This window comes from Diadema antillarum, unplaced genomic scaffold, assembly GCF_040938485.1.
Source record: "Diadema antillarum isolate AM-2024a unplaced genomic scaffold, OU_Dant_1.0 seq00000248_RagTag, whole genome shotgun sequence".
In the NCBI taxonomy this organism is placed as follows: Eukaryota; Metazoa; Echinodermata; class Echinoidea; order Diadematoida; family Diadematidae; genus Diadema; species Diadema antillarum.
The window spans coordinates 17,773-45,124 of record NW_027271292.1 but is presented as its reverse complement, the minus strand read 5'-3'; the positions used below and the strand labels follow the sequence as shown (position 1 = coordinate 45,124).

Sequence of the window (27,352 nt, the reverse complement as noted above, 5' to 3'; positions counted from 1 at the left end):
TAAAATCAAGGCTTGAGCAATAGTTACAATAATAAAGAGAACGGCAATGCCAATATTGCGGATGAGTAACAAAGTAAGCCTATAAACTAATCTGATTCTGCGAGTCGTCATTATAAGATTGTAAAAGAAAAAACTTAAATGAGTATACAGATGGAGCAGATTTTAAATCATGATTCAGGGAATTCCAATAAATTGGTCCAGTTAGGGGATTCATGAAAGAGAGTCTCTAGAAAAGATGTCGACTCAGTTATATCAATGGAAATGTTATCAATCATGACATTTTGGATGTGAAACAACAATATTCTTCCTCTTGGATGAAATATACATTTTGTTATACTAAAATTTAAAAACAATTCATTTCTCTTCTACCATTCACTTCGTATTTCAAGTTCATTATTCCTTGTGGAGATTAATGAGGTGAGCAACGAAAATTTGAAAATCTTTAAATAATTCACAATACCATTCATATGTAACAAAATAGGTAATAAACGCAAACAGAATGTAGATGATCCCTTGCATTTATCCCCAAGTTGAATTATCCTTCGGGTTAATGGCCGGTTTAACCCTAAAAAGACTAGGCTATTTTGATGCCTCGTATATAGGACTGGGGGGGGGGGGGGGGGGCTCATTGGACCTCCCCCCTGAGATCTTGACCGTTGACCGCGTGATCGTAATAATTGGCAAAAGTGGCACGCGCATCACCCACAAGGTAGTCTACAAAACTGAATAGGTAATTATTTCACAATTGTTCAGTTTATATATATGCATGTATATATACATATATATATATATATATATATATATATATATATACATGTATATATACATAAATATATATATATATATATATATATATATATATATATATATACATATATATATATAAATATATATATATATATATATATATATATATATATATATATATATATATACATATATATTATACATGTTAAGAAATAAACTGGTAATGCATTTTCGGCCAATAAAAATGAGTTTATTCGCCTCGAATTTTCAGCGGCCTCCGCCTTCTTCAGGAGTCTTGACAATGACGGTATCAAAACCAAGCAAAACAAAAACTGAACACGTAGAGCGCGCACTCAAAGACAAACTATGAGTGCCTCCCCCTTTGTCAGCAGGGATCCACTTTCATCCCTGCCGAAGGGGAGGCCCCCGAAAATTCGGATTTTGAATTGGCATTTAATGCATTCCTCTATTGTGACATTGTTATTGATATATATATATATATATATATATATATATATATATATATATATATATATATATATAATTGTATATACATATCACTTTTAAACGTAATCGCCCATTTTATTATCTCATATACAAAATATTACATGTATGGTGAACTACGTATACAATGATGTAGCAGAGGCTATATGTACATTCCCTTTCATTCTCATTACAAAGGCGTATGCTAATGTGTAAACTTACACACTCTATATATTTTTCAGAATATGTTGCATGAGCTGATGGGAAAACAAACTACCGTTGATGTAGGTAGTCTTTTATGGGATCACTAATCAGTATGCCAGTCGAGAGCATTGTTCATTATCGCGCAAACGTCAGATTGCAAAAGTGGATTATGAAATGCGGTTGAAGAGAATGTATATGAGACCGAACAGTTATAAAATTATTAAACGATGAAGCGATCTTGAAGTTGGTCGCCTTCATGTTGTCACAAGTTGTCTGGCTGTCAGAACTAGGAATATGGAATGTGAAGAATGTGCAGCCCATGCCCTGCACGCTTTGGTTGGATATGCTGATGAAATGGCATCCGCGATAGTCTGTATGCTACTTGCACTTCACTGGGTGTAGCCGGGACATACAAGTCGATCGACGTGGAAGCTGTGAGCTGACTGGGCGTGGTTAGTAAAGAGTACGAAATAGAGCCAGGTAAGATCAATTTGCTTTGAAGGTATTGAATTATCTGTCGATATGTGCATTGTCTCTTGGCAGTGATATAGAATGAAGAATGCACCTATATCATTAGTAGATAGTATCGTGACAGCGCGATATTGACGGTATCAGTGCCAATGAAATAATCATTGCTGATCTTGGAAACAGTCAAATGCTACTTTTCAAACATGTATATTATGAATGATTTTAAAACTTGATGCTCAAGACTTCTCTGGGTGTTTATGTGCAAAAGAAGACGTCATAAGGGAATTTACTGAAGAGAAGAGGTCCGGCGCAATAACATTTTTTGTCTTGGTACTGAAAGGTACACAATCCATATTACATTATGATATTTTGTTACATTTTCTTGATATTTTCGTACCCTTGTGATTTCATATCTTGCTCCCATCTGAAGAGGGCGGCACTGAGAATTCAACAATAACAACAAAGAATTCAGAAGTCTGAAAGGATTGTCCAAGATCCCACAAGATCACTTTTTATTTTTGCATTGTCTGACTGGATGCATATCAGTTAATGTGCATTGAATTAAAAGAAGAAATTGCGGATATTTGACATGAGTAAAGTACAAAAAAAGCAGATTATTCTTCACAAAAGTACAATTGTGCAATGCTTGTAAGACCTACTCTAGATTTATGAGCTATATGACTGAAGATAGATTCCAGTTAGCCCAAAAGAAATGCACTCTGCATAATGAGTCTTCAAATTGTCACTTTCCTGATCGACACTTTGTTGATATTGACTATTATCAGTAATCAGTTATTTGAGATGGTCACCCTTCAACCTTAGATATAGCCCCGTTTCTTCGATACTATGTTCGCTTATGAGACTTGTGGCATGATGATTAGATGTCAATGGCATAGATTTCTTGTCACCGGCATGATCGGTATATTAGTGGATGTCGAGTGGTGGTGGTGGTGGTGGTGGTGGTGGGGGGGGGGGGGGTTGGGAAGGAATTGCCTCACTAGACATATAATACACGATAATATGTGTTTGAATTGTAAGCAGTCGTTTGCATATTACCAGTTTATATACGACTTTTTTTTTTTGTCAGGAGGGGTATGGATCACTTCATGCTGGAATATAATTTCGAAAAGTGATCACGGCCTCAGATAGTTAAGATGATTGTGGCATATAGCACCAATTGTTTACATTAATACCATAAAAGTAGATATATATCAGGCTTCATATATATAATCACCCAGCCCCCTCCCCCCAATAAATGGATAATTCTTTGTCAATATTGGCCATGCTTAGTAAATAGAAATTCATCAATGGACTTCTTGTCCATATTTACCACATCCAACGCTTAGAGCAAAATTAATTTAAAGAATTACGAGACTGTGACTTTCATGAACGTCAATGTCATGATATGATATTTTTTTAATCCCAGAGTTCTCACGACAAGGGTGTGTTCGTTTAATCTCGAGTATAGGTGAGAGACAATGAGGGAGTATAAGGGACTTTTGTAAAATTCGTGTTTCAAAATCGTATTAAGAACACTTTAAAACAATTTGATAAGAAATGAACCACAATCCGAATTTACTTCTTCCAAGGACGGTGAGGCCAACACAGCAAACTTCATAGAGCGGATCGACCATTCATTTTTAATGTTGTCAATGTGATGGTGGTTAGTTTGATACATGGAAATATGAACATAATCTATCTGTTCTCAGATTTTAAATCTTCAAAATTTGACAAAACAAACGAGCAATGTAGGTACAAGAAAACAGATGGGTGAGGTGAAATATTGTGTTTTTGAACTTCAGAGTCGGTAGAACATTGTCCATCAAATAAAGAAGAGCAGCATGTATGTGTTAGAGCTCTCCCCAGCTCTCCCCCTCCCACATTAGACCTAGAGAACCTTTTTCGTTTCATTCACATTCACATTGCTAACACATAGTCTAATTTTGATTGTTTTTGGCTGTTTTTGTTTCAAGGAAAGACAGATTATTTCTGACTGGTTAATATCCACCAAAATAATCAATGAATTCAGCGAGTAAGAGCAGCAAGCAAGCTGATGTGTGATACCAGGGAGGTGTCTCTTCCCATCTCCCTGGTGATACCATGCACCAAACAATTATAAACTAGCTGGTAAAGTCCCCATTTCGTCCTCATAAAAACATACGTGTTACATGTACTAAAAGTTTGGACACTTCACTCCACAAGGGTCAATGCGTATTTTCGTATGTGTGTGTGTGTGTGTGTGTGTGTGTGTGTGTGTGTGTGTGTGCAAAATCTGTCTGTATGCGTTTGTTCAATGCGTAAGCATGAACTATCGAGGCTGAGAATAATCGAGTAACAGCAAACAAGCTAAAGGTCTTGAAAGCATTGTCTTCGTCCATGGAGTTTTACTTATATTCATCGCTAGTATTGAATTATAAGCAGCAGTCGGATAAACCAGCGCTAAATACTTATAATGTTGTACGTCTGCGAAGGACCAACGCGACCGAATGGGGAAATAAGAACAAACTCACTACAAGAGTGAAGAAATATAATTCTTATTATCATCATGGTAACTGTAGTTTCTCCCATTAAATAAGAATTACCACCATAGTTATCATGGTTTTTCCTTATCATTATTATCACCATCTTTGTTATCACTTCTAGTATTGATACTACTGGTTACAACTGTATAGAATTAGAATTTTATCATCATTTATCATTTGTAATATATATAATCTCTGACTTCCGTCGTTTGATACCTTTGACACCAAAATGTACACAGGGTATTATAACATGAGGCAACAGAGCCGCGCCTGACCTATGCATACTAATTATGATCAACTCAACCTGCTTGCCACTAAACAATGAACATCTGATATAAGATCACTTATCACACATCATACAAAAGTGTTGATAAATAATGTATGTAAGATATACTAGATCTCGTTTGAGTCAACTAGGGAGGTGGCTCGTCTAGTTACTTCCTTGATTCAATCTTCAAGAAGACACTGGTTATGTCTTCAAGAAGACACAGATCTAGATTCAGAAGACACAGATTCGTAGATTCAATCTTCATGAAGACACAGATTATGATATGTGTGAGCCTAGAGACACGATGTTCCCCCAACTTAGGTTTGTTCACAAGGAGCTTATGATATGTGTGTTTTAATATCGATTTTTTTTTTATCAACGACTATTACCTATAACAGTTTTATCGGTTGTTTATTTTGTGCAATAGATGCCATTGTTCATATAGTTTTTCTCAATTCATTTCTGTTCATTTAGAAACGTTGTAGTATTTAAATGTCTTTGAAATTGTTCTGTAAGCGTTATATGTTTGATTTTTGATCGTATTGAATATATATATATATATATATATATATTAGTATATATATATATACAAACATATATATATATTAGTATATATATATATATATATATATATATATATATATTGTTTGTTAGTAACTGTAATTCTGGAATATTTTATGTATTGTGTTTTAAAGGGCCCCGATGAAAACCAGCCAATGCTGATTTGGGCCACCTTTTTTAAAGATGTGAAATGAAATAAAATAAATTAATAAAATTGGCAATTAACAAATTTAATAATCAAAAGGTATATAAGATATCTCTTCCGACTTTAGTCTGTTCTAATGTGACTTTTTAATCTACATTCAGTTCACGCATATAATTTGTATTTCGGGTAACTTATGAATGTAACTCATTACTTATATTATGTCATGAACATTTATCAGCTCGTTTTGATATTGCATCATCCTTGGTCGGGATAGTCTTGGGAAACTGATTAACCAGGATGACACCGAATTATGAAGTATTCAATAATGTTTTATAAGCTAACTACAACGTGTACGCGTAATATTAGCTCATCACAGCGTTTACGTGTAATATATATAGACTTACTTTTTTTTTTCACATTCCCGATATCTGTGTAATGGGAAAATGGAATGTCCACCCCTCCTCCCCCCCCCCCCCCCCCCCCCCCCCGGCCAAATTGACACTCCGTCCGCCTGTGTTATGACGCTTAGGGGGAAACTGGTCGCTGTCACTAAATTGTGTATGAAAGATATGACTTCTATAATGTGTATCATCCAATGTGTCCCATGTTAAATAATCTCCTACCATGTCCTTTAGAATTAAACGGGGTATGGTACAGTAATAAAGTTCTTCTGATATTCTATCCCTAGTCATGTCGCTCTACAAGACGGTAGCCAATCTGCATTGACAAAGAAACAAACCCTGGACGACAATTTGCCTTCAGCTCACATGAGGCACCTCTCTGGCCGGGGTCCTCGCATTCCTCAGATCATTTGCTAAGGATACCCTTGAACCATCTCTGTGATTAAACAGCTGTCTTGATCATAATTATTGACTCCTGATGTGTTCAAGATGATGTGTTGTGAGCATGGCATTTCTCTAATCTCTTTCAAATGACATGGATTTCTCGTTTCACAACGTCTTAAGGTATAAGAGTTTCCCTTTCCTTCCCGTCCCCTCGCTCTCTGTCAGTGGCAGCATGACTTTGTATGCAGACTCGAGCTAGTTCACTAAAATCAGGGAGGTGGGAAGAGACGCTTGCATTTGAAATACTATAGAAAGTATCAGTTGATAACTGAATACTTACCCTCTCGGAACTTGCGGTCTAACAACAAATCACTTTTAATATCTCCTCCTGTCAATACACAATCTTATGGTTCTAGTATAGAACGTTTCAGTCAGCATCACCTCACCTGAATGCTTGAGACAAACAGACTCAGTAGACAAATTTAAATCCATGTTAAAAACGTATTTGTTTATTGAGTAGTATCATGACTGTGTCTCATGTCTTATACCGTTTCTGAAACTGTACCTTCTTTTTCTTTCTCTCTTTTCTTTCCTCTTCTTCCCTTTCTATTGTTTTCTTTTTCCCATAGCGCTTAGAGACATTTTAGGTAATAACGCGCTATCAAAATGTTGTGAATTATTATTAACATTATTGTTATTATTATTATTATTATTATTATTATTATTATTATTATTATTATTATTATCATTATCATTATCATCATCATTATTATTATATTATTATCATTATCATCATGATAGATGCATATTAGTATTTAATGTCTAATGAAAGTACCACTGTGTACTACATGCGTTATCAAATGATTCACTTCGTTAAATTCTTCGATTAAAATGGGAAGGGTGAGTTGCAAACATTTCTGTAGACCGAAAAGTTATGCTAACATTGAACGCTATTACCTCTTTTCTGCTATCTCATCATGGATTCTGTTGATATTCTAAATTACGGAAAAGTTGTCAAGGTAAATTCAGTCAAGTAAAGATACAATATCTATTTTGAAAATTCTCCAGTCAGGGTAATGTACTGCAAACTCGGAAATGCCCTCTTTACAGCTGCATGCTAATTGACATGCTGAAAACGATTACATACCTTTACTAGTTATATTTCATTACATTCAGGATCATCATTATCAAAACTACCACCATCATAAAAATTGTCGATATTCCATTCACAAACCGATTGTCCTTTTTGATACTGACCGTACCCCGAGGAAAATTACCCCCCCCCCCCCGCTAATATAGTGATAAGGTCAGAGTAAAGATTATAGGGTTAGGGTAAGGCCTAGGGTTAGAATTTGGGTTGTGTTCAGGATTATAGGATAAGGGTTAGGGTGCGGGGAAGGGTCTGGGGTGATTGTCCAGGGGGTAATTGCCCTAGACCCATACTGACAACAATAACTCCTAAACAACATTAAAACCAACCAATGACAATATTATAAAGAGCAAAAAGCAGGTTTCTCTAACTGGGCTTGATCGTTCACAATAGTACTCTAATTTCTAAGCCAATGGTTTTCCCCTAATCACAACTTGTGTGAAATCCGAAGTACATGTCATGGCCTGTTATATGGACAAAGGCGGAAAGTATTATTTCATGCTGCTAAAAGAGAGTGGCTCAGTAATTACGAGAAAGGAATGAGGTGGAACAGACGGCCTCTTTCCACCTCGTTGTCAGCTGCTTTCACCATGCTGTCTTCCCGTCCATCAGTATGCCTAAATAAGGTCAAGGGTTGACGGAGCGCGCGCTCTCCTCAACGAACAGGAGTCTCCCGTTGTGCGGAGAATAATGGAGACAAACATTTATGAAGGAGAGGGAGAGAGTGAATATCTTATAGATAAAAACATTTGCAATCATGCAGAGCATACGAATAGGAGTTGCAACATAAAAAGTAGGCATCATTACAGGAAGAGAAAGTCAAGCTTGAATCATGCATCAAATTAGTCTTAGTTGCCTGGTTGATAGCAGACAGAGGTTTTGCGAAATGATTCCATTAAAGGGATAATTGACGAAAGAACTGCTGAAAGAATAAAATATGTAGGGTGAATCATTCATATAAGGTACAGCTATTTCTATATTCCTATGTGATTGAAACTGTAAATTGATTTGTAAGGGTTCTATTGGATCACATCGAGTACAGTACGGTCCATCTATAGGAAATAATAAACGAATGTTAAACGTGAGAACTGTCTGTTGTTACACTGCAAATTTGGTTCTTTCGAGCGTTGAGAACCTATTCCTGTAAATAAAATGTGTGCATGAAGAATAGTAAAATCAGGGAGGTCTTCCACCTCCCTGGTAGAATGCTCAGAGCTGTCGTAGGAGTTCGTCGATTACGGAATCTTTTTCCATCATGGACACTGTAATGGTTGTCCCGGGGGTCCAAGCCAAGGCATGGAACCTCCAGGCAGGTCTGTAGCGAAAAAGTAAGGGACAGATAAACGTCGTTATGCACTATATCATAATTTTCCTGAATTTCTCAACGGCATGTGCACTAGCGAAAACACTCGAAAATTGTGAAACAAAATTTACTTTAAGGTGCTGATGCAGTCTATTACACTGTAAAAAGTCCGGAGTTAAATATGAAAACACCGAGCTGGTGTTAAATTTCCGGTGCTCATTCATGGTGTTAGATAGTCTAGCTTCTGGACTCTTTTTTACTCGTAGCGGTGATCGTATACGCATCAAGCCGTATGAGGGCGTGACACCCGAGGATTGCGATACACCGAGAACTGTGATATATACCCGAGACTTTTTCGTTGGGCGCGCAGTCTCTCGATTATCGCAATCAGAAAGTTTGCGCCCTCTCTTGGTTTATCGCACCAAGGAAAAGGGGACGGAGCCCAGACTAGGTGTTAGATTAACACCTCCGGGTGTCATTTCAAAATTTATATATATATATGTATATTTGATAGTTTCTTAGTTACTGCACTTCTTGTTAATTTTGAACTTCAACAAGACGATAAAGAATTTTCCGATTAAGTACTTGATTTTTGAAAAAAATGTTTAAACACAATAACACCATCACAGTAACACCAGTTGGTGTGGTCCCCTATTGAAGCTGGACGGGTGTTATACCATTGAAATTAACACCACCAATATCAAATCAACACCATGCGGTGTCATTATTGAATTAACTCTAGCGCAGTGTCAAAAATATCACCAGCCACAGTGTCAAATTAACACCACGAAGTGCCAGGCGAACACTTTTTAACACCGTCATAATACATTTTCAACACCTGTGGGTGTGGTCCTCTATTGAAGTTTGATCTATGGTGTTAAATCTAACACCGATGTTTTTACAGTGTACGCTGTACTAATCGATCAGCCTTTACCTTTTTCTTTCTACAACTTATTTTAAGAAAGGGGAAGCAAAAATATTTTTTTTCTTTTTATATATAGTTTTCATCTTTTGTAAGACGTTTCACGTTCTTATTTCTGTATATTTTGAAGAATAGCGTCCTCAATGGATTATCTTGAGAAAGTTCAAATGTAAGGTCATGTATAGAGAATGAGTTGCTCTATACCCATATGCCAAATATGACGGGGATATATACTTCAAAATGATGATGAAGAAACTATAGGGGGCCTGGGCCTACAAGGATCGAAATAGATTAGGTTTAGCTTGGCTTTGTAGGGTTGAAGGGACTGTACAATACTGGTTGAGGTAGGGATTCATGTTTTGAACATTCCTATGTGAGATAATAAAAAGCCTCTAATGAAATATAAAAGAGCATGTAATCTTAAGAAGGATTCAACGTTTATTTGATGAAAATTGGTTTTCAAAAGGCTGAGATATCAAAAAAAAAAAAGTGCTAATAATAAAAGGCGACATGCCCCAACTTTATTAGTATCTCTTTGTTTCACCTTGTTTTGGGATATCTCAGCCATTTCAAAACCTATTTTCATCGAATAAACTTTTGATACCCCTTAGAACTGCATGCTCTCTGACATCTCATAGAGTGGTTTCTGAATATCTCACAAAACGTTAAAAGCTAAATCTTCACCTCGACCAGAATTGTACACACCCTTTAAGACATGAACCTCATTTGGCAAGTATAGGTGAGGAAGCCACAATAACTTACCAACTGGAAGCTATATATAAAACGTCTCCGTAACTGTATTACATGACTTAACTGTCGATTTGACTTCTGCTCAAACTGTGCGATCAATTTCTCTCATTCGAAACCTTTGTGGAGACTGAGGTGTATGGCACATTACTGGCTGGTATATACCAGGCGATGGATAATGGAAGATATCCCGAATATATATGACGTATTATAAACTTAAATTCTTGGAATAAATAAGGGTGCAATTTACTTTCACTGTGACCAAAGGGATATCGTAAGCTAAGGCAATGTGGAGACTTACAATGTCTACCAGTAGAAATTACCTATTGGAATTCACACTCTCCTTTAACAACAAATGTCACTCATTTATCACATTGAAACGCGAATAAACAATCATATACAATATATATAGAGCCCATCAGTGGACTTCTCACTGCAATCCACTATGCAGTGACAATAAATTATTTCAGAGCAAAGACCGGCCAAACCCAGTTACAAATCAGGGCAGACTCCATCAGACAATGTTCCGGTATTTGTATCCTTGTCTAAGACAAGTCAGAACGCTCCAGTGTAACACCCCACTGTCGGCGTAGGCCTATAATAGATCGTTTTTCTGTGATGTATTATTACATACGAGTGTCAAACGGACAAGGATGATGGGCTTGCAGCAAACGGTGGGTATACATACAAGAGCCTTGAGTCGATCGTAAATATATAGATTTGTATACAATGTTAGGTACAATGTGGGATTGCTGGGTTTGAATGAAATTGGTTTAGGATAACATCACATTGTTGTTGTTGTTGTTGTTGTTGTTGTTTGGTGTTTTTTTTTCGTCCGCCCATGCATGAAATCCTGGGACTGCCTAACAATCATTTGGACATCTACAAAATTAATAAGAAGGACGTTATATATATATATATATATATATATATATATATATATAAGTGACCGTGCATCACAAAACGAACAAAAAGTCGCACACACTGATTTTGTGTGAGAACTGAAAATAGGTAAAATGGGTCAACCAAGCTGATCTTGACTTTTTCATATTTTCTGGAAGAGCAAGTCTTCTCCTACATTATGCTAAAATTTGGTATCATAAAACGGGCAGGAAAGTGTGTTTTCTAGCAGTTTATCTCGAACATTTTTGTTTTGGCAGAATAGTGTGATTAAGTGTGTCTTTAGAGTCCTCTTTTCATTTCTTAAAAACCTTGTACACACTCGCCACTTTCAACTCCTATAACTTTTGAAAGGATGATGCTACTGCTTTAAAGGTTTGCATTAATTAAGGAGAGAGTGTGTTGATAAGGCATGCTTAATTTCAGTTTGATCTGATAATCTCTAATTCATTGTTGTTACTCCAGCGGTTTACATCCTGTTTTTCGTCCCATTCTTCGCACAGCTAAATAGCACGGCTTGGTAAAGACGAAGCGCTTGAATAGAAACTGTACTTCAGAGCCTCTTTTCTGAGTTCACACTTTTCCTGAGTGTGAGCTTTCTTTCCAATATTTAGATAGGTTGGGAGAGTCCATTTGCTTTGAGTTATACATCATTTTCAAGCTTGAAGTTTGCTCTTTCAAAATATGCTCTTCACTAAAATTTTATGTCTGGCGACTTTTTGTTTGTTTTGTGGTGCAGGGTCACCATATATACATACATATATACATACATACAATATACATACATACATACATGCATGTAAGCATAACGAGAGAGACAGTAGTCCTACGTACATTTATTCATGATGTACGTCTTTTAATTAACGAAGATGCAAAAGACACAGTTCCCCCAGTACAGACAATGATATGTCGATTTACGAACACCTTTTTGTTGTATACAATATTGTTTGGATCAGAAATTAATGAATGTGTTTTATAAGAATTCTCGTTGCGGAGGAAAAAAAAAGAAGGTTTGGGTGAAAAAGAAACATGTATTTTAAAAAAGCTAACAGAATGTCAGAGGTAATAGATTCGGATTCAGCACCCTCGTAATACGGTAAAACCATCAATTATTTCAATTTCTCACCATTCAAAAGGATGTCAGGGGTTGAATTGTCAAGGGTAATAACGTCAAGCTTATGAGATCAGGGGAAAAGATGCCAGCGGAAAGAAACGTCCCGAGTGAAAATGACAGAGGCAAGGCTGATCATAGGTAAATATGCCAAGAGTGAGTGGTTCGGCATGGCAAAACAACAATATTACAAAAATATCTGACCTAAACTGGAACAAGCAAGTTGACAATGTCTGCCAAAACTTAACACCCTGGCCTTCCTGAGAAGAAATCTACACATCAACTCACCGAAACTCAAAACCACAGCATACAGAACAAGGGTCAGACCTCTAGTTGAATATGCCTCCCCCGTGTGGGATCCATCAACTGCAAGGAATATCAGCAAGATTGAGATGATCCAGCGAATCGAGGGCAGCCAGATACACTCTAAACCGATATCGGAATACATCAAATGTATCATCAATGCTGCAGAAGCTGGTATGGTCATCACTACAACAGCGACGTGAACATCTCCGTCTTGTGATGTTCTACAAGATCCACACCCAGCTTGTATACCATTCAACTGTGAGGCTTTCATCACCAAATCCACCAGACCATCCAGAGGTGTGAACACTCAAGGCTACCTCATCCCTCAATCCCGGACACAACAGCACCAAAACTCGTTCTTTCCTAGAACGGTTAGATCCTGGAATGCCCTCCCTGATGATGTTGTGACGGCCTCTTCAGTTAACGCCTTTCGTCTCCTGCTGACGGAAGGCGGCAACAGCTAAATTCGAGGGAGTTTTTACTTGCACCCTGTAAATTATTGGCACATGCACCTTACCCCTATGACGCACACTATCACCAAGTTCTGCAAGAATCTTCAAGGTTGAAGGAAGCAGACTACTGACAAGAAAAAGAAGAAGAAGAAGAAGAAGAAGAAGATTAGAGATTACATCATGAATTTTGCATAAAGATGGAGCCAACGTATGCATACATCGATAGCGAAGATATATCTGGAGAATTTTGGCCTTGATATTTTTTTTTTTCGGGATATTGATCGTTTTTGTTTGATCCATATCATGTGTAACGTTCATTCAACTCATGCAATTCTTCTCTTATACCTATCATAGATTGTACAATTTCTGTAGATATCTATTCCTATATACACGATTCGCTATTGCACCAATATCAAGTGTCAGTTATTTTAAACACGTCAACCATTTTTTCTTGACAAATTGGAAGTGCTTGACAAATTGGAAAATATCCGTATTTTGTTTAGAATAGTTTCATCTGCATGTGTGCCAAGTTTGGTGCTTTTAGACCAAACTTAATTATTACTTTTATACAACGATTTGTGCAATTTATCCTTCATTGCTCAGTGACAAACAGGTTAGGTTTATATACTCACATGTTGGCCTATAGGGCATAAATGGTTCTACCTCTCCCCACCCCCCCCCCCCAAAAAAAAAGAAAGCACCAATCACTTTCATTTCTCATCCTGCACGTTTGTTTGTTTATTTACGTGTTCAAGATGTGCAATTTTGATTGCACATGTTATATGTTATTCTTGTAATAAACTGTATCTGTTTATAGTCTTGACCAAAATCCCTAAAAATTCTGCCATTTTTCTTTTTAGTGATGCTTTTATAAAACATGTACACTCTTAAAACATCCGAGTCAGGACTGACCCGGAACTGGGTCCGTTGGGGTCACACACCGTTCCGGGTAAAAAATGACTTGGAATTTGGTCATGAAGACCCCGAATGGGGTCACCCTGACCCAGTTCATGACTCTGAATGGGTCATATCTGACCCCATTCCTTGTCATTTCTGACCCGGAACGGTGTATGACCCCAACGGACCCAGTTCCGGGTCAGTTCTGACTCGGATGTTTTAAGAGTGTATATATAGTCCTACCGTGCTTGGAAACAGATATTTGCTATGCGTATATTCAGAAAGTCTATTAAAAGGTACACATTAAGAATGGGGCACCCCTCACCCTCTCTAGTTTGGTTGCTTCGCTCCCTCCAACATAATATTTCCAACGTTTGCCCGTGCCCCGGCCCTAATTTTAAAATGGACTCGAACATGTAGTTTAGATGGGGCCGCCCTGTGTCCTAATCATTAGCCTTCCGCAAGCACCATACAAGCACAAAACGCACTACGTTCACATTAAGAACACATCACACGATTAGATAGGCCTGTATATACGCTTTTATTATGTAATGCTAACTATGATAATTCTATTTTTAGGTATAGACGTTAAACATCACAGATATGGCAGCTCCTCCATCCCGTGGGCTCAGGAAGGCCAAGGAGTATGACTGGAAGGACTCCAACCTCGCTCTATTTGGATCGGACACGGAGAAAAATATCAAGAAAGAGTCGGCCCAAACCGAGCCAGCATGGAAGGGCGCTGGCTCCAAGGTTGGACTTGAGGTCTGGCGTATCGTTCAATTCAAGGTGAAGCGGTGGGCCAAGGAGGAGCACGGAAATTTCTTCAGCGGCGATTCCTACATTATCCTCAATACCTACGTAAGTCGTCCTTGGAAGAGTTTTCTCAATATGTGTATGTTCAAGTGCATGGCAACGTGATCAGCGTCATTGCACCTCACTTCACATAATCCATGTCCACCCTAAGTTTAATAACCACCTTAGATGTAATATTTTTCATTAATGTCATCCCTTTTAAATCATTCTGATAATGTGCTCGATATCATGAACAACAATTAGAAAGGAAGGAACTATTATTGTCATTTATTCACCATACCTTGGCATATATTTTTACTTTTACTTTTTTTTTTCAAGATAATTTCCCGTAGGTGATACGCATGTATAATCAAGACATTACTCTTTGCGCTGTTCCATTCAAAACACAGAAGAAGCCTGATTCGGACAGTGAGGAGCTGTTGTATGACGTGCATTTTTGGATCGGCAAACACTCTACTCAGGTAAACCGCGTTGTTAAATTACATGTACTTTTATTCTGTGAATGTGGACAGGTACACTCGTTTTGTTTTGTCTTGTAACGTTTAGAAAGAAAACGAAAAAGAGAAAAGTGAAAAAGAAATCAGTATGGTGACTGTCAGACCAATAGTGACAAAATTAATTTCTTCATTTTTTTTTTAATTGTAGCGCAAAATCAGTATGGTGACTTTCAAACCAATAATGACAAAATGAATTTCTTCATTCTTTTTTATTGTAGCGCAGTAGATTACATGTATAGTTACCAGCTAGATGATGATATGATGCAAAGTGCTATGAAGCAACTTAAAGTTTGTGAGAGCGCTATACAAAAATTTGATTGTACACATAGGTCAAACATTGATCCTATCGGATAAGTTACTTAACTCTGTAAAATCGTTACTGTATCCACTTTATAAACATACATGATGTACATATAGGATGAGTACGGTACTGCAGCATACAAGACCGTTGAGCTGGACCACTTCCTGGATGACAAGCCCGTACAACACCGTGAGGTCATGGGACACGAATCAGAGCTGTTCAAGGGCTACTTTGATGCCATTACGTAAGTAACTTACAGGTTAGAAAAAACAGACAAACTATGAGTATTTTGAACAGTCACTAATGAATTAAACATTATCAATTTCACAGTAATTGATTTCATTGTCTGTTATTTGTCATTTTTGAGGCTGAAAACAGTCTTGGATGGTGAGGATGATTACCCGGTAAAATGACTGGTAGATTGTAGCTCTTTGATACTATCTGAAAATATAATGTATATGGAATATTCAAATCAGATCATGCATTAAATCTTTCCTTCTTTCGTCCAGATATATGATAAACAAAAATGATAATTTTAAAAATAATGAGTGCTCTTTTTACCTAGTGTCAAACTTATGGGCTTTAGTCGAACGCGTGGGCTGTATGACTCGTGGGTGTTGGTCTCGTGGGATGTCCCCTCCCCCTTCCCCCTCCCCCCCCCCCCAAAAAAAAATACCCTAGATGTCACTGTGATCTCGGTGACGTTGGATACCCTAACCCTAACCCTAGCATCGAAGAAACACGTATGCTGTTATTATTGTATATTTTGATGTTTTCTATTCTTTACGTAGGACCATGGAAGGCGGAGCAGAGTCCGGATTCCGTCATGTTGACCCCAAGACTTACGAGCCACGCCTTCTTCATTTCAAAGGAGATCGCCGACGGGTCAACCTTTTCGAGGTACGTTAAGAAGGCTTTTTCCAATAACATTATCATCTATGATGTCTATTGCCAAGTATTTTATCGGCGATCGACGGGATAAAACAAGGCTACAACAGTTCATGATGAGACAGTAGTGGATACTAAAAAGGAATTCACAAAATATCATTTTTTTTTTAATGAATAGTACACATCCTCATAACTTATTATAAAAGGATATAATATCATTCCCCCTGCTTTTTGAAAAAAAAGGAAGGTAAGTATTCTTTCATAATGTGCGGGAAACGGAAATATTACCGTGTTTTTTTTCCCATAATAAAAGAATACTTATTAATTGTGATGTTGCACGCCGGACCACTTCGCGGATTGCGATCCGCAGATTGCGATCCGTGGTTATCCGTGAAAAAATCCGTAAGAGTGTTATGGGATTCCGCCATGTTCCCAGCGGCCACGGCATCCCGCTTGCCTAAAACGTAGTGCGCCGTGGGTAGGTGAGATCAATTCAGTTCAGTTTAGTTCAGTTTATTCAAACCAAATCAAACATAACAAAAGTACAAGACATAACTGCAAAAGTTCAGAATGATAGGTTTGGGACCCCAGTGAAGCACAGCTTGTGGTCGGGGCCCCTTTACACAATACACTACAGTATATGGCAAGGTGTAACATATTTACATGGAGTATAACATAATATGTACAAATTATACAACATAATACAGTAAATGCAGACAAGATCCTTTCTTTCGCCTCCGTATTGTAGTCATCCGTATTAATCCAGTCCTCGCTCCGGTGAACATGTAGCTATCAGACGCCTGGTCGAGCTAGATTACACGCAGACCTATACACGAAGATTTACGCATAGGCCTATACACGTAGGCCTATTTCCCGTCGCGTCCCATCACCATCGTAAGGACCGTCTCAAAGTTTTGTTACGGCCTATTTTATGCTGTCACGTCCAAAGCCCAGTCTATCTTGAGTTAAGTCACACAATTTCTGTAAAACTAATTAAAGTATAATCACTTGTATTTCAAAATTTCCTGTATCCACTTCCACAAAATTACCTCGGATCCACTCCTGTCTAATAACTGATTGTGTTATTATTATTATTATGATAATGATTATTTTTGCTATTATTATAGTTATTTACTTATTGTTATTATCATTGTTATCATCATCATCATTATTATTATCATTATTGTCATGATCATTATTAACATTTGATACGATTAAGTAGATTGCAAAGGTTACAGAATTGGGTTGTTCGTGTTATCTTGAATGGTTCACAATCTACAAGCTTGCTTTTTAGTGGAACTCTCAATTCTTTTTTTCTGAACTGAAACATAACCTTGTATTTTTTGTTGTTGCAAGTATGCATGCATATGATATAAAACTTTATTTGTATCAGTTGATATCCTTTGCAAAGTTGGATGTATAATGTTTGTCATATAATTCCTGATTACTGTGTTGTGTTCTGTCGGAAAAAAAGAAGAAGAAAAGAATGAAAATAAATGAATTGAATTGAATTTAATGTGGAGCATCGTCACAATCTTACTTCTTTACTTTTTTACTTCTTCGTATATATATATATATATATATATATATATTACATGAACCTTTTGCAAACGTTTGAACAATATTATTTCATCACATGTATACTTTGTACTATGTTTTTTTGATTTTCGATGATTGGAAATAAACTATGATTGAAATGAAAGTGTCTCCTCTGGCTCTCAATTAAGCCTCTCTCAACCAAATATTGCATTCAACATATTGTTGCTGGCTAAAAACCTTTTATAACCAAGGACCAAAATACCTCAGCCACTTGTCGGCAATATTGTCTCGAGTTGTATATTCCTCTTGACAGAAGGAATCCAGTACGTTCTGGTACCGACGTTTTTGCCTTTCCTATGTATCCCAAATCTCGCAGGATGCACTTTCACTGTAATAGCAACAAATGAATAAAACCAGCTCCCCACTGTCACATAATCTGGCGACGATGATGATAGTAAAAGTAATTGTAAGTACAGTACAATGTATTAATGATAACACTTAAGCAGTAATGATGATACATTTTAAAATGATGGTAATAGACGTAATGATTATTATCATCAAACACACAGCGCCCTCTGTCGAGACAGTCCTTAAACAGTGGCGATGTCTTCATCTTAGACCTCGGTCTCATGCTATACCAGTGGAACGGCAGTAAATCCAACAAAGACGAGCGCACAAGGGTAAGTATTTTTGACCATTCGAATTGCTATCTATTGGTGTGGCAATGCATTACACGCTGATTTTGATAAGTAGCAACCATATCCTCTCAAATTGGCTTCTATGTTTTTTAGCAATAACATAGCACAGGCAAGGCAGAAATACATGCATCACCTTGACCCTTTAAACACTTTAAAAATCACTGGGCAAATAGGACGGGGAGAGAAGAAAAGAGAAAGGAAGAGAAGGGGGGGGGGGGTGTATGAGAGGGAGGGAGATCGTAAACTGCTTCAGTAATAGTGTAGCATGATTTTATATTCTTTTCAAAATTAAGAAGATGAAATAGAATTTTGAGAATTTCTTTTTGTTTTGTTTTGCAAGGGATGGGATCAATAAGAGCGAAAAAAACATTAACAAGAACAACAGTTTCATCTCCAGCTGTTAATGATTAGTTATCATATATCAATAGCATGCTATCCCAGTATTCCAGAAGCCTTTTTGAATAATTCTGTGGGACATGAAGACAGTACTTTAGAAATTGTTATACTTAGCTGCAGTGCGCACTTCCTGTGACTTAACGATTTATATATCACTTGCATGTGCATATCCTCTGTTATGAATGATGATAGACAGAAAAATAATTCTATAACAGTTAAACTAAGTTATTCTAAGTGCCGAGGACAGCATTTAAAAAGCGCTCAGTGCTAAAAAGTGATCTAAAATCAGCTTTATGGAAAAAAAAAACATCTCATGTGATATCTAATGTTTGCTGCCTTACCTACAAGGAAACTTATGCGCTTGATATTGTTTTGACATATTATGCATACTATTGGAATATTTTTTTTTCTCGAAAGCCTTTTATAGATCAATCATGATAGTTTGTATTGTAAGGTAAAGTATCATGGTATACGATATAGGGTTCTAGATTGGTTTAAAGATTTTGTCCAATAGAACTATATCACTGGCCACCAGTGGCTGTCAAACATAGAGTCGATTTCTGTGGAGTGCCATATTCATTCATTCATTCATTCATTCATTCATTCATTCATTCATTCATTCATTCATTCAGTTTTCCATTTCCAATAGAAGCATTATATGAGTATTTCACAGAAATTGAATACATAGATTTCATTGATCCCTCTTTGGCCCATTGCAGTTAATTTTATTCATTAACCATCTCCGGATTTCTTCGCAAATTCCTTGTTTAATGCTTTGCCAATGATTTGAATTTGTTTATTTTGTTTGTTTGTTTGTTTGTTGTTTGTTCTTGTTGTTGGTTGTTTGTTTGTGTGTTGTTGTTGTTGTTGTTGTTGTTGTTTTTTTTTTTTTGGTTTTCATATTGCGACCCCAGCAGCCTTATTGATATAATGAGCAGCAAGTTAAAAAGATTTTCAAGCTTGAATCCATTAAAATAACCTTTCGCCTAATATTTGAAAAAAACCCCAAAAACAAACAAACCAGAAACTCACTCCATGCTTTTCAGTTATTCTCTGTAACATTACCCAAACAAGATATGGTCAGTAAAGAATTTGTTACAGCTTAATTTCACCAAGTTTCTATAATGCTCTATATATGTAGTGATTTTTCTTGGAAATCTCACATTAACCATTATTGAATTTATATCGAGGAACACAGGAATTCTAAAAGATAGTCAAACAAGCATGCTTTCTACCCAAAATGTTTTTAAATGTATACTCGGCTTTTATTTCTCAACACCCGATATTGTTTCATGGAGAAATTGTGCAAGAATCCTCCGAGACAAGCTCATTATTATTCAAATCGTGCTCTTCGAACTATCCATAATTCTGTTTGTTTGATTGTTTTATTTCTGTCATAAACATACATACAAATATAAAAGACAACATAAGGTACAAGGAAAATGATACATCATGCATAAAATGAAACATACATACATACATACATAGCAAATGAATAGTGTGACACATCATCGATATACGAAAAAGAATAGAATGTTGGATTAGAGAAAGATAACGGCTGGATAGCCCATAATCAGCTGCACTTTCTCGTGCCGCTGGTCTTCCATGGGGACCATGGTTACCTCTTCCACACGGATAAATTCTTTTGTAGGAATATAATCCTAAAAGCAAATGAATTGTATGTTTATAACTTTTGAATGTATATAATGCTATTTATCTTTCATCCGGGAATCCATTTCATACATGTCCCATCACCAAATTATTGGAATTCTTTGAATCATCACATAAAAAACGCTCCATCCATATATTCTTTTAAGAGGAGACTGAAATCTTTTTTATTGCAATCGTATGAATCTACAATACCGAATTAACCATTTGACCTTCTTTCTTACATACTGACCTGCTCACTTTGTCCCCTCTTCGTAGAATTAATGGTATTTTTTTTTCCTGGATGTTCGCAATGTTGTCACCTATGCCTCTTCGTAGAATTAATGGTATTTTTTTTCCTGGATGTTCGCAATGTTGTCATCTATGCCATTTTGCCCATAGCGTCTTGAAGTTGACTTTCCGTATGTTACTCTTGTTCATACGTCCCTCTATTTTCTATTTCCTTGTCTTTTCTTCAGGCGTCAAAATATTACTTTTTCCCCACAACTATCTTTTGTTTCTCTTGGCATGCTTCTGCCGAAGATCGCTGTTTCTGTTTCTGTTGTTCTGTTTCTGTTTCTATTGTGCATTCTTGTCTGCTATTTTGTCTTCAGTTTGTCAGTCTTGTCCATCCCGTTTTGTCCTGTACAACCTTTTCTTCAGTAGTTATCTTGTTGTCTAGTCCTGTTTCATGTTTGTTCACATCTATGAAAGTGTATATCTGGTAATCTAATTTTCAGTGGGCTTCCAGACTTCTTCCACTTTGTTATTTTTTGTATCTAAGATGATTCAATTTATCTTTCCATCGATGTTCTTTTTCAGAGGGGCCCACACACTACAAGCTCTGTCTTTTTAGTGGGTCCCTCCATTTTTCGCACTTTATGCAACGGTATACATGTATTTCACTTTGATCACTTCTGTTTCTTTTGTACTATACTATGTATGACTACTATAATAGGTCGTCAAGTGTTGTACAGTCTTTTCACTTCTCTATGTTCTATTTACCTCATTCTCTGTTACCAAAAGAAGTGAAACATATGTTTTGTCGAAAAATGAAATAAACTTTGAAACTTTGAAACTTTGAAACTTGGCAGACCACATGCTAGAACAGTTTTCGCTAAAAAAGAAAATATGTTTAGAGGACATGAAGATTTGTCCCTTGAAATAACTTACAGTACGTATACTTGATGTTTTAAAACGTAAATTGAAATCACATTGTGCATTATATAATTTGTATAAATATGCAATTCTTTAATGAATTATCATACTATATCCCACAGCGTCCTTCTTCAATATCATGGTTGTGTCTCAGTAAAGAGAGTTGTTATATGTAGTTGTTGTTGAATTGTTGATATGAATTTTTGGTGTTGCTCAGTTTCAAATCATTTCCGATCTCCATGATGATATGAATTAACTCACAATTGATTTTCCTTGGAAAAGATTTGGAATTCCTTTACAAGCTTTAGCTATTCGCATGTTTCCTTCAAATCGGTGTTTTCAGTTTTGGAAAGCAATTGGCTAATATATATTTAATCTTTGTTTTTTGTTTTTGTTTTGCCTTTTTTTTTTGGGGGGGGGGGTGGGGGCCTCCGGTAACCTCAATATTGAACACAAAATAAAGAGGAAAGCATGTTGGTGTATGTCCTCTTATGTGCAAGGAGTATATTACAATCTCTGAAGTTTATGATATGAAGGCCTATTGCTGTGCTTTGTGCTGTGAGTGTGAGTATATACATTTTTAATTCCACTGTTGTGAAAAATCTGCCTTTGTACATTCGTTTTTTTCTTCTTTCTTTCTCTTTCTCTCTCTTTTTGTTCATATCTTTGGATTAAGTTCGTCACAAATGTAACTTTGTAAACTGACTCCCTCTTTCTTGTTCATGACAAAACCATATCAGGTTCTGCACCATGCAGCAATTTTGAAAGGATTTCTAACGAAGAGAGTAGGTCTCTTGGGTATATGTCAGCGGACAACGGTTTGAAGAAATGATGGGTATTATAGTCAAGAATTAGTGCATTCTTGCACAAAAGAGGTTCTTAATAGTCAAGGATTATTGCATGTTTGCACAAAAGAAGTTCTTAATAGGAATAGAAATCATTATATTATTATTGTTACTATTGTCATTATCATCATCATTATCATCCTTAAAAAGATTGTTATCACATCGTTGCTATATTATGCTAGAACGTCACCAGTGTCCACTATCATGCATTCTCCAGGCCGTACAGTACATCTCGCAGCTCAAGGAACAGCGCGGCAAGGCCAAGAGCGAAACTTTGGACGAGGGTCGTGTTAGTGAAAAGTCTCCTTTCCTACAGAAGCTACCTGATGTCCCCGTGGACCAGGTTGACGCATTGGAACAGGACAACTCTCTGCCAGCCATGTACAGGTATAATGATCTCCGCCTCCTGTTATGTAGGCCTTTACTTGGCCTTATATCACGACCTGTATACCGCGATCTCCATGCAATGCAGGCAACGTTTACCTTCCCTTCCTAATTGATAGTCGGTGTTAACTCCTTTTCCGTTAATTCAAGTTGTAGGAAATTCTAATGAAGCCGTTAAATTTGTATTTCTGTTAGGAGTTTTAGGTGCAAAGGTAAGTTTAAGTTACATTAAAATCTGTTGTTTTCTGTTTCAAGCAGATCTTGGGTACAGAAACGGAGTCTAACGTTTTTGTTCCCCCTGTATCATGTTGAATCAAAATAAAACACACCCAGTCGTGGCAATATTGTTCTTATCACTATACTTATTACAGACTTAATTCTCTTGGAAAAAGAAGGTAATTGCTGAAAAATTCTTAGCCATTATTGTTGCTGTCATTCTTAGCCGTACTGTCTAAGGCAGGCCTATTAATTACTTTTGAAACATCAATAAAGTTTTAACTCACAAACTCACATAAACCTTGCTGCGCTATAAAAGGTACATGTATTTCTATTTCAATCGTCAACGGCAAGAAGCTAACAGAGCCTGCAGCAGAGAAGCTGTGGACGGTAGGGAAACGATTCAGCTATATAGAGTTCAAATTACAATGTCTATAATTGACAACCTCTCCAATCAATATCATATTCGCTTCGATCACATATAACTGGATCAAAATATGCATCATCATGTAGTTCATTAAGAAAGAAAAAAAATGAATACAGATGTTCATCATGATGACAACTGTTGTTTTTCAATGCACAGATTGCAGAACGCCGGTAAGATTACTTTTACCAAGGTAGCAGAGGGCATCCCAATGAAGCGGTCAAAACTCGACTCCAATGTAAGCTCACAGGATATCTGAAGTACCCTTTTATCACTAAGTCTCGCCCTTCACTAAAAGGGCCGTATGCATAAAGACTATTGCTTGTGCTAGCCTTTTGCTTGAACTCGTATGCATTTAAGTAAGCAATTGCTTGCGAGGAGAAACTTTTGCTAGCAAGCACAAGCCACTCCTTGCTACCCGCAAGCAGTTGCTTAGAGACCAAGCATTTGTGCTTAAAAATGTACGCATAAAACGGACATATTGCTTGTTCTTGCTGGCCATTGTTTACGATTTTTCAAGCTCTGTACGTTCGCTTTATAGCGTTGTTTTTATATTCATTTTACATTAGATTATGCATATGGATTTAAGAAATATTGCTTGAGCTTGATCTTTTGCTTGACAAGCTTGTGCTTGTGCTTGCAAGCAATTACTTTTTTTTGTTGCATACGACCCAATTGCTAGAGCAGGGCAAGCAAAATGTATAAGCACAAGCAAGAGGTTATGCATATTGAATTGAAGCAATTGCTTGAACTTGAGCTTTACTGCTTCACAAGCTTGTGCTTGTGCTTGTGCTGGAAGCAACTGCTTGGAAGCATTTGCTATTTTTTTTTTTTCATATGGTCCAAAGTTCCAAAGGATGATTCCACTGCTCACCCACTATTATCTAGAATGCAAACTATTCAGAATGCAAAGTATTCAACCTAGATAAACACTTTGATGACACTTTTATTTCCTCTTCTTATTTCCATTATTGTTTATTACTGTCAGCATTTCCTTCATCAGGCTATTTCCTACCGTATTTTATGGTTACATAACACATTTATTCAATTCAGTTCAATTTACTTGACGAGAATTCACCCCAAACATACTTGCAGCTTCGATGAATGTAAAAATATTAGTTGAATAAATTGATAACGTTGGAGGAAAATCGGAAAGGCTATACAACTGACAACAATCTATGATGCCTCATGAATAGCGGGAAAATATTCGGGAATTCCATAGGACAATTGTAGGAATTATTTATGAAAAGTACGCATTCCCTCTTCTTGTTACTGACATTTGTTAAAGGCAATATCCTTACCATTATCATTATTAACATCTTTCTGCCTTTTGAAGGAAGTAAATCTACATCGGTTTTAATTATGCCAGAAACCTGAGAAAATATATAAAATTTTCTATATATTTTTTGATATCATTTACCTATCTTGTCATCATGTATTGTTGGAGTCTTCTTAAACAGTAATGGAATCACGTATAGCTTCAATCAAAATTTGAATTTAATACGTCATAGTTTTTGAAGGAATTGTCAGATTTTTCTCCTGATCTGATCTATGAATATTTCTGCATTCACTGAAATCAACATGAATTTGGGTTTAATTTTCATTGAATAAATGACATTTTACTTTGGGTTGTATAGGATACAGAGAAGGAACCCAAAACCAAACGTTTGGACTGAAATCTGAATGGGATGACTGTCCAACGAACAGTTTTTTAGCATGTGCTTGTTAGAACTCATTTCTGCCTTAATCATCGCCATCATCTGTATTTCTGAAATCATACTAGGATGTGTTTGTCGTCGACACGCGTGTGGACTGCTTCGTCTGGATTGGGAAGGGAGCCGACCAGGTAGAACGTCGAAACGCCTTTGGCTACGCTCATGTGAGTTCTCTATACTAACACACCCTGAAGGGCACATTTTTCTACATGATATCAAGACATTACGATACGCACATGTCCCTAACGTCCTCCCCAAGAAGGCAAGCAAAACACAAACAAACAAACAAACAAACAAACGAATAATTACAATTTACTGTACCTTGTATGTCACACTACATCCCCTTATGGTCTCGTGAGAGGCTGTTGGCGTTTCTCATTCCATGTAAGCAGTGTAAATTAAGAAGGCATAATGTATAGCTGCAACATAAAGAGGAAAAAAAGTCAAGGAAGCCGGTGTTTCACAGAAAATTTCGCTTCTTGTAAGAAAGGTCGTATACTAGATCAATGTAAATGAGAGGAGAATATCCTCATGAATGTAATTAATTGTCGGACATATTGAAATATCGCTTTTAACATATCATAATTGTGTATGTATGATATGTCATCATGTACATATCATTGTGTGTACACATATTTCATTTGAAATTACTTCCTTTGAAACGTTTGACTTGTTTTTTGTCGCTGTATCATAATACTGAAAATGTGATATGGATTAAAGCTGTCACTAAGACCACTTAATTCCCTTTGTTTTTATGTAAACTAACGTGCTAATATACTAATAGCATTAGAGATACAGTCATGTAGATGACAAAACGATTAGTCAGTTGTGTAAAATACCACCTACCCCCTCTAACAAAAGAAAACATTACTCCATTATCAGAAAATAAAACAACACACTACCAGCGGCACTCACTGCCATTATCGTATGTTCCTCTGTCTCGACAGAACTATCTGCAGAGCACAAAACACCCATTCATCCCGATCACCAACATTAAGGAGGGCCAGGAATCTACCGCCTTCGATGCTGCTCTTGCCTAGATCGTGTTGACGACAGGTTCCGTCTCAGAAGTTGTTCGTGCCACAGTCAGCGTTCTGTGGGTGAACGTTCTCGAAGCACGACAGATGCCTTGAGAGCTTGACAATTAATCGTCTGCTGAGCATGGCGCCAGAACATCTCCCACACAGTGTATTCTTTAACGTGACGATTAGTGTTATAGTATCAGTATTTAATGGCACTAACTTACACTCATCTGAGAAAGTACAGAATTAAATCGTTATCGTCTATCGTAACGCACATTTTAACTCATCCCTAAGTGTGTGTGGTTTGCTTCTAGGCTATTAAATGCATAGTGGAAATCGAATCAATCAATATTTTGTACAGCACTTTACTAATTTCATTGTTGTCTTGTATAATGTATTTTTCGTAGTGTTTTGTAATTTGATATTCTTCAATTATAAACATTTATACTGATGATTTTTAATCATTTAAATTGATAGCATCTTTTGTTGTAAGTCATGCAAAATTTTCTAAGTTCTACATTAACGTCATAGTCCGCATAACATTCAAGACTGATTCATAATCTATTTCGACTGAAAATGAATTTGAGTATCTCAGTCGTGTTTCTTTAAGTTTCCACGTCATTTTACTCTCTGTGAGATGCAACTTCTCAATGGTTAGATTGATACGTACTAGCTGTTTTCCTCCTTTGTCCAGCTTCTATATTTGAAACTATGATCATACTATTGAATGAAAATCAACATTAACAGGGTATTATGGTTGCACTCACCTTTGCGATATTCGTCTTGCATAATCATTGGTCAATATTTGCCAGTTTTGTATCCGACGTGCTCTTCT

The 27,352-nt window shown here is 36.7% G+C and overlaps 1 protein-coding gene across 1 annotated transcript; it reads left to right on the top strand.

Annotated features, from left to right (window-relative positions):
• The first annotated feature begins 1,824 nt into the window (after nucleotides 1-1,824).
• LOC139729594 (gelsolin-like protein 1) lies at nucleotides 1,825-27,126 on the top strand. Its single transcript, XM_071640521.1, has 10 exons — nucleotides 1,825-1,914; nucleotides 14,551-14,832; nucleotides 15,177-15,248; nucleotides 15,702-15,829; nucleotides 16,377-16,485; nucleotides 18,582-18,692; nucleotides 22,974-23,143; nucleotides 23,940-24,018; nucleotides 25,564-25,659; nucleotides 26,443-27,126. The coding sequence occupies exons 2-10, from the start codon at nucleotides 14,575-14,577 to the stop codon at nucleotides 26,533-26,535; spliced, it is 1,116 nt and encodes a 371-aa protein (XP_071496622.1). The 5' UTR covers nucleotides 1,825-1,914; nucleotides 14,551-14,574; the 3' UTR covers nucleotides 26,536-27,126.
• The last annotated feature ends 226 nt before the right edge of the window (nucleotides 27,127-27,352 follow it).

What these genes read in the sequence shown, in the direction of transcription:
- LOC139729594 (XM_071640521.1), top strand. Translation starts at nt 14,575, where the DNA reads ATGGCAGCTCCTCCATCCCGTGGGCTCAGGAAGGCCAAGGAGTATGAC. An exon ending in GGCTACTTTGATGCCATTAC is followed by an intron (nt 15,830 to 16,376) that starts GTAAGTAACTTA and finishes TTCTTTACGTAG; the next exon opens with GACCATGGAAGGCGGAGCAG. An exon ending in ACAAAGACGAGCGCACAAGG is followed by an intron (nt 18,693 to 22,973) that starts GTAAGTATTTTT and finishes TGCATTCTCCAG; the next exon opens with GCCGTACAGTACATCTCGCA.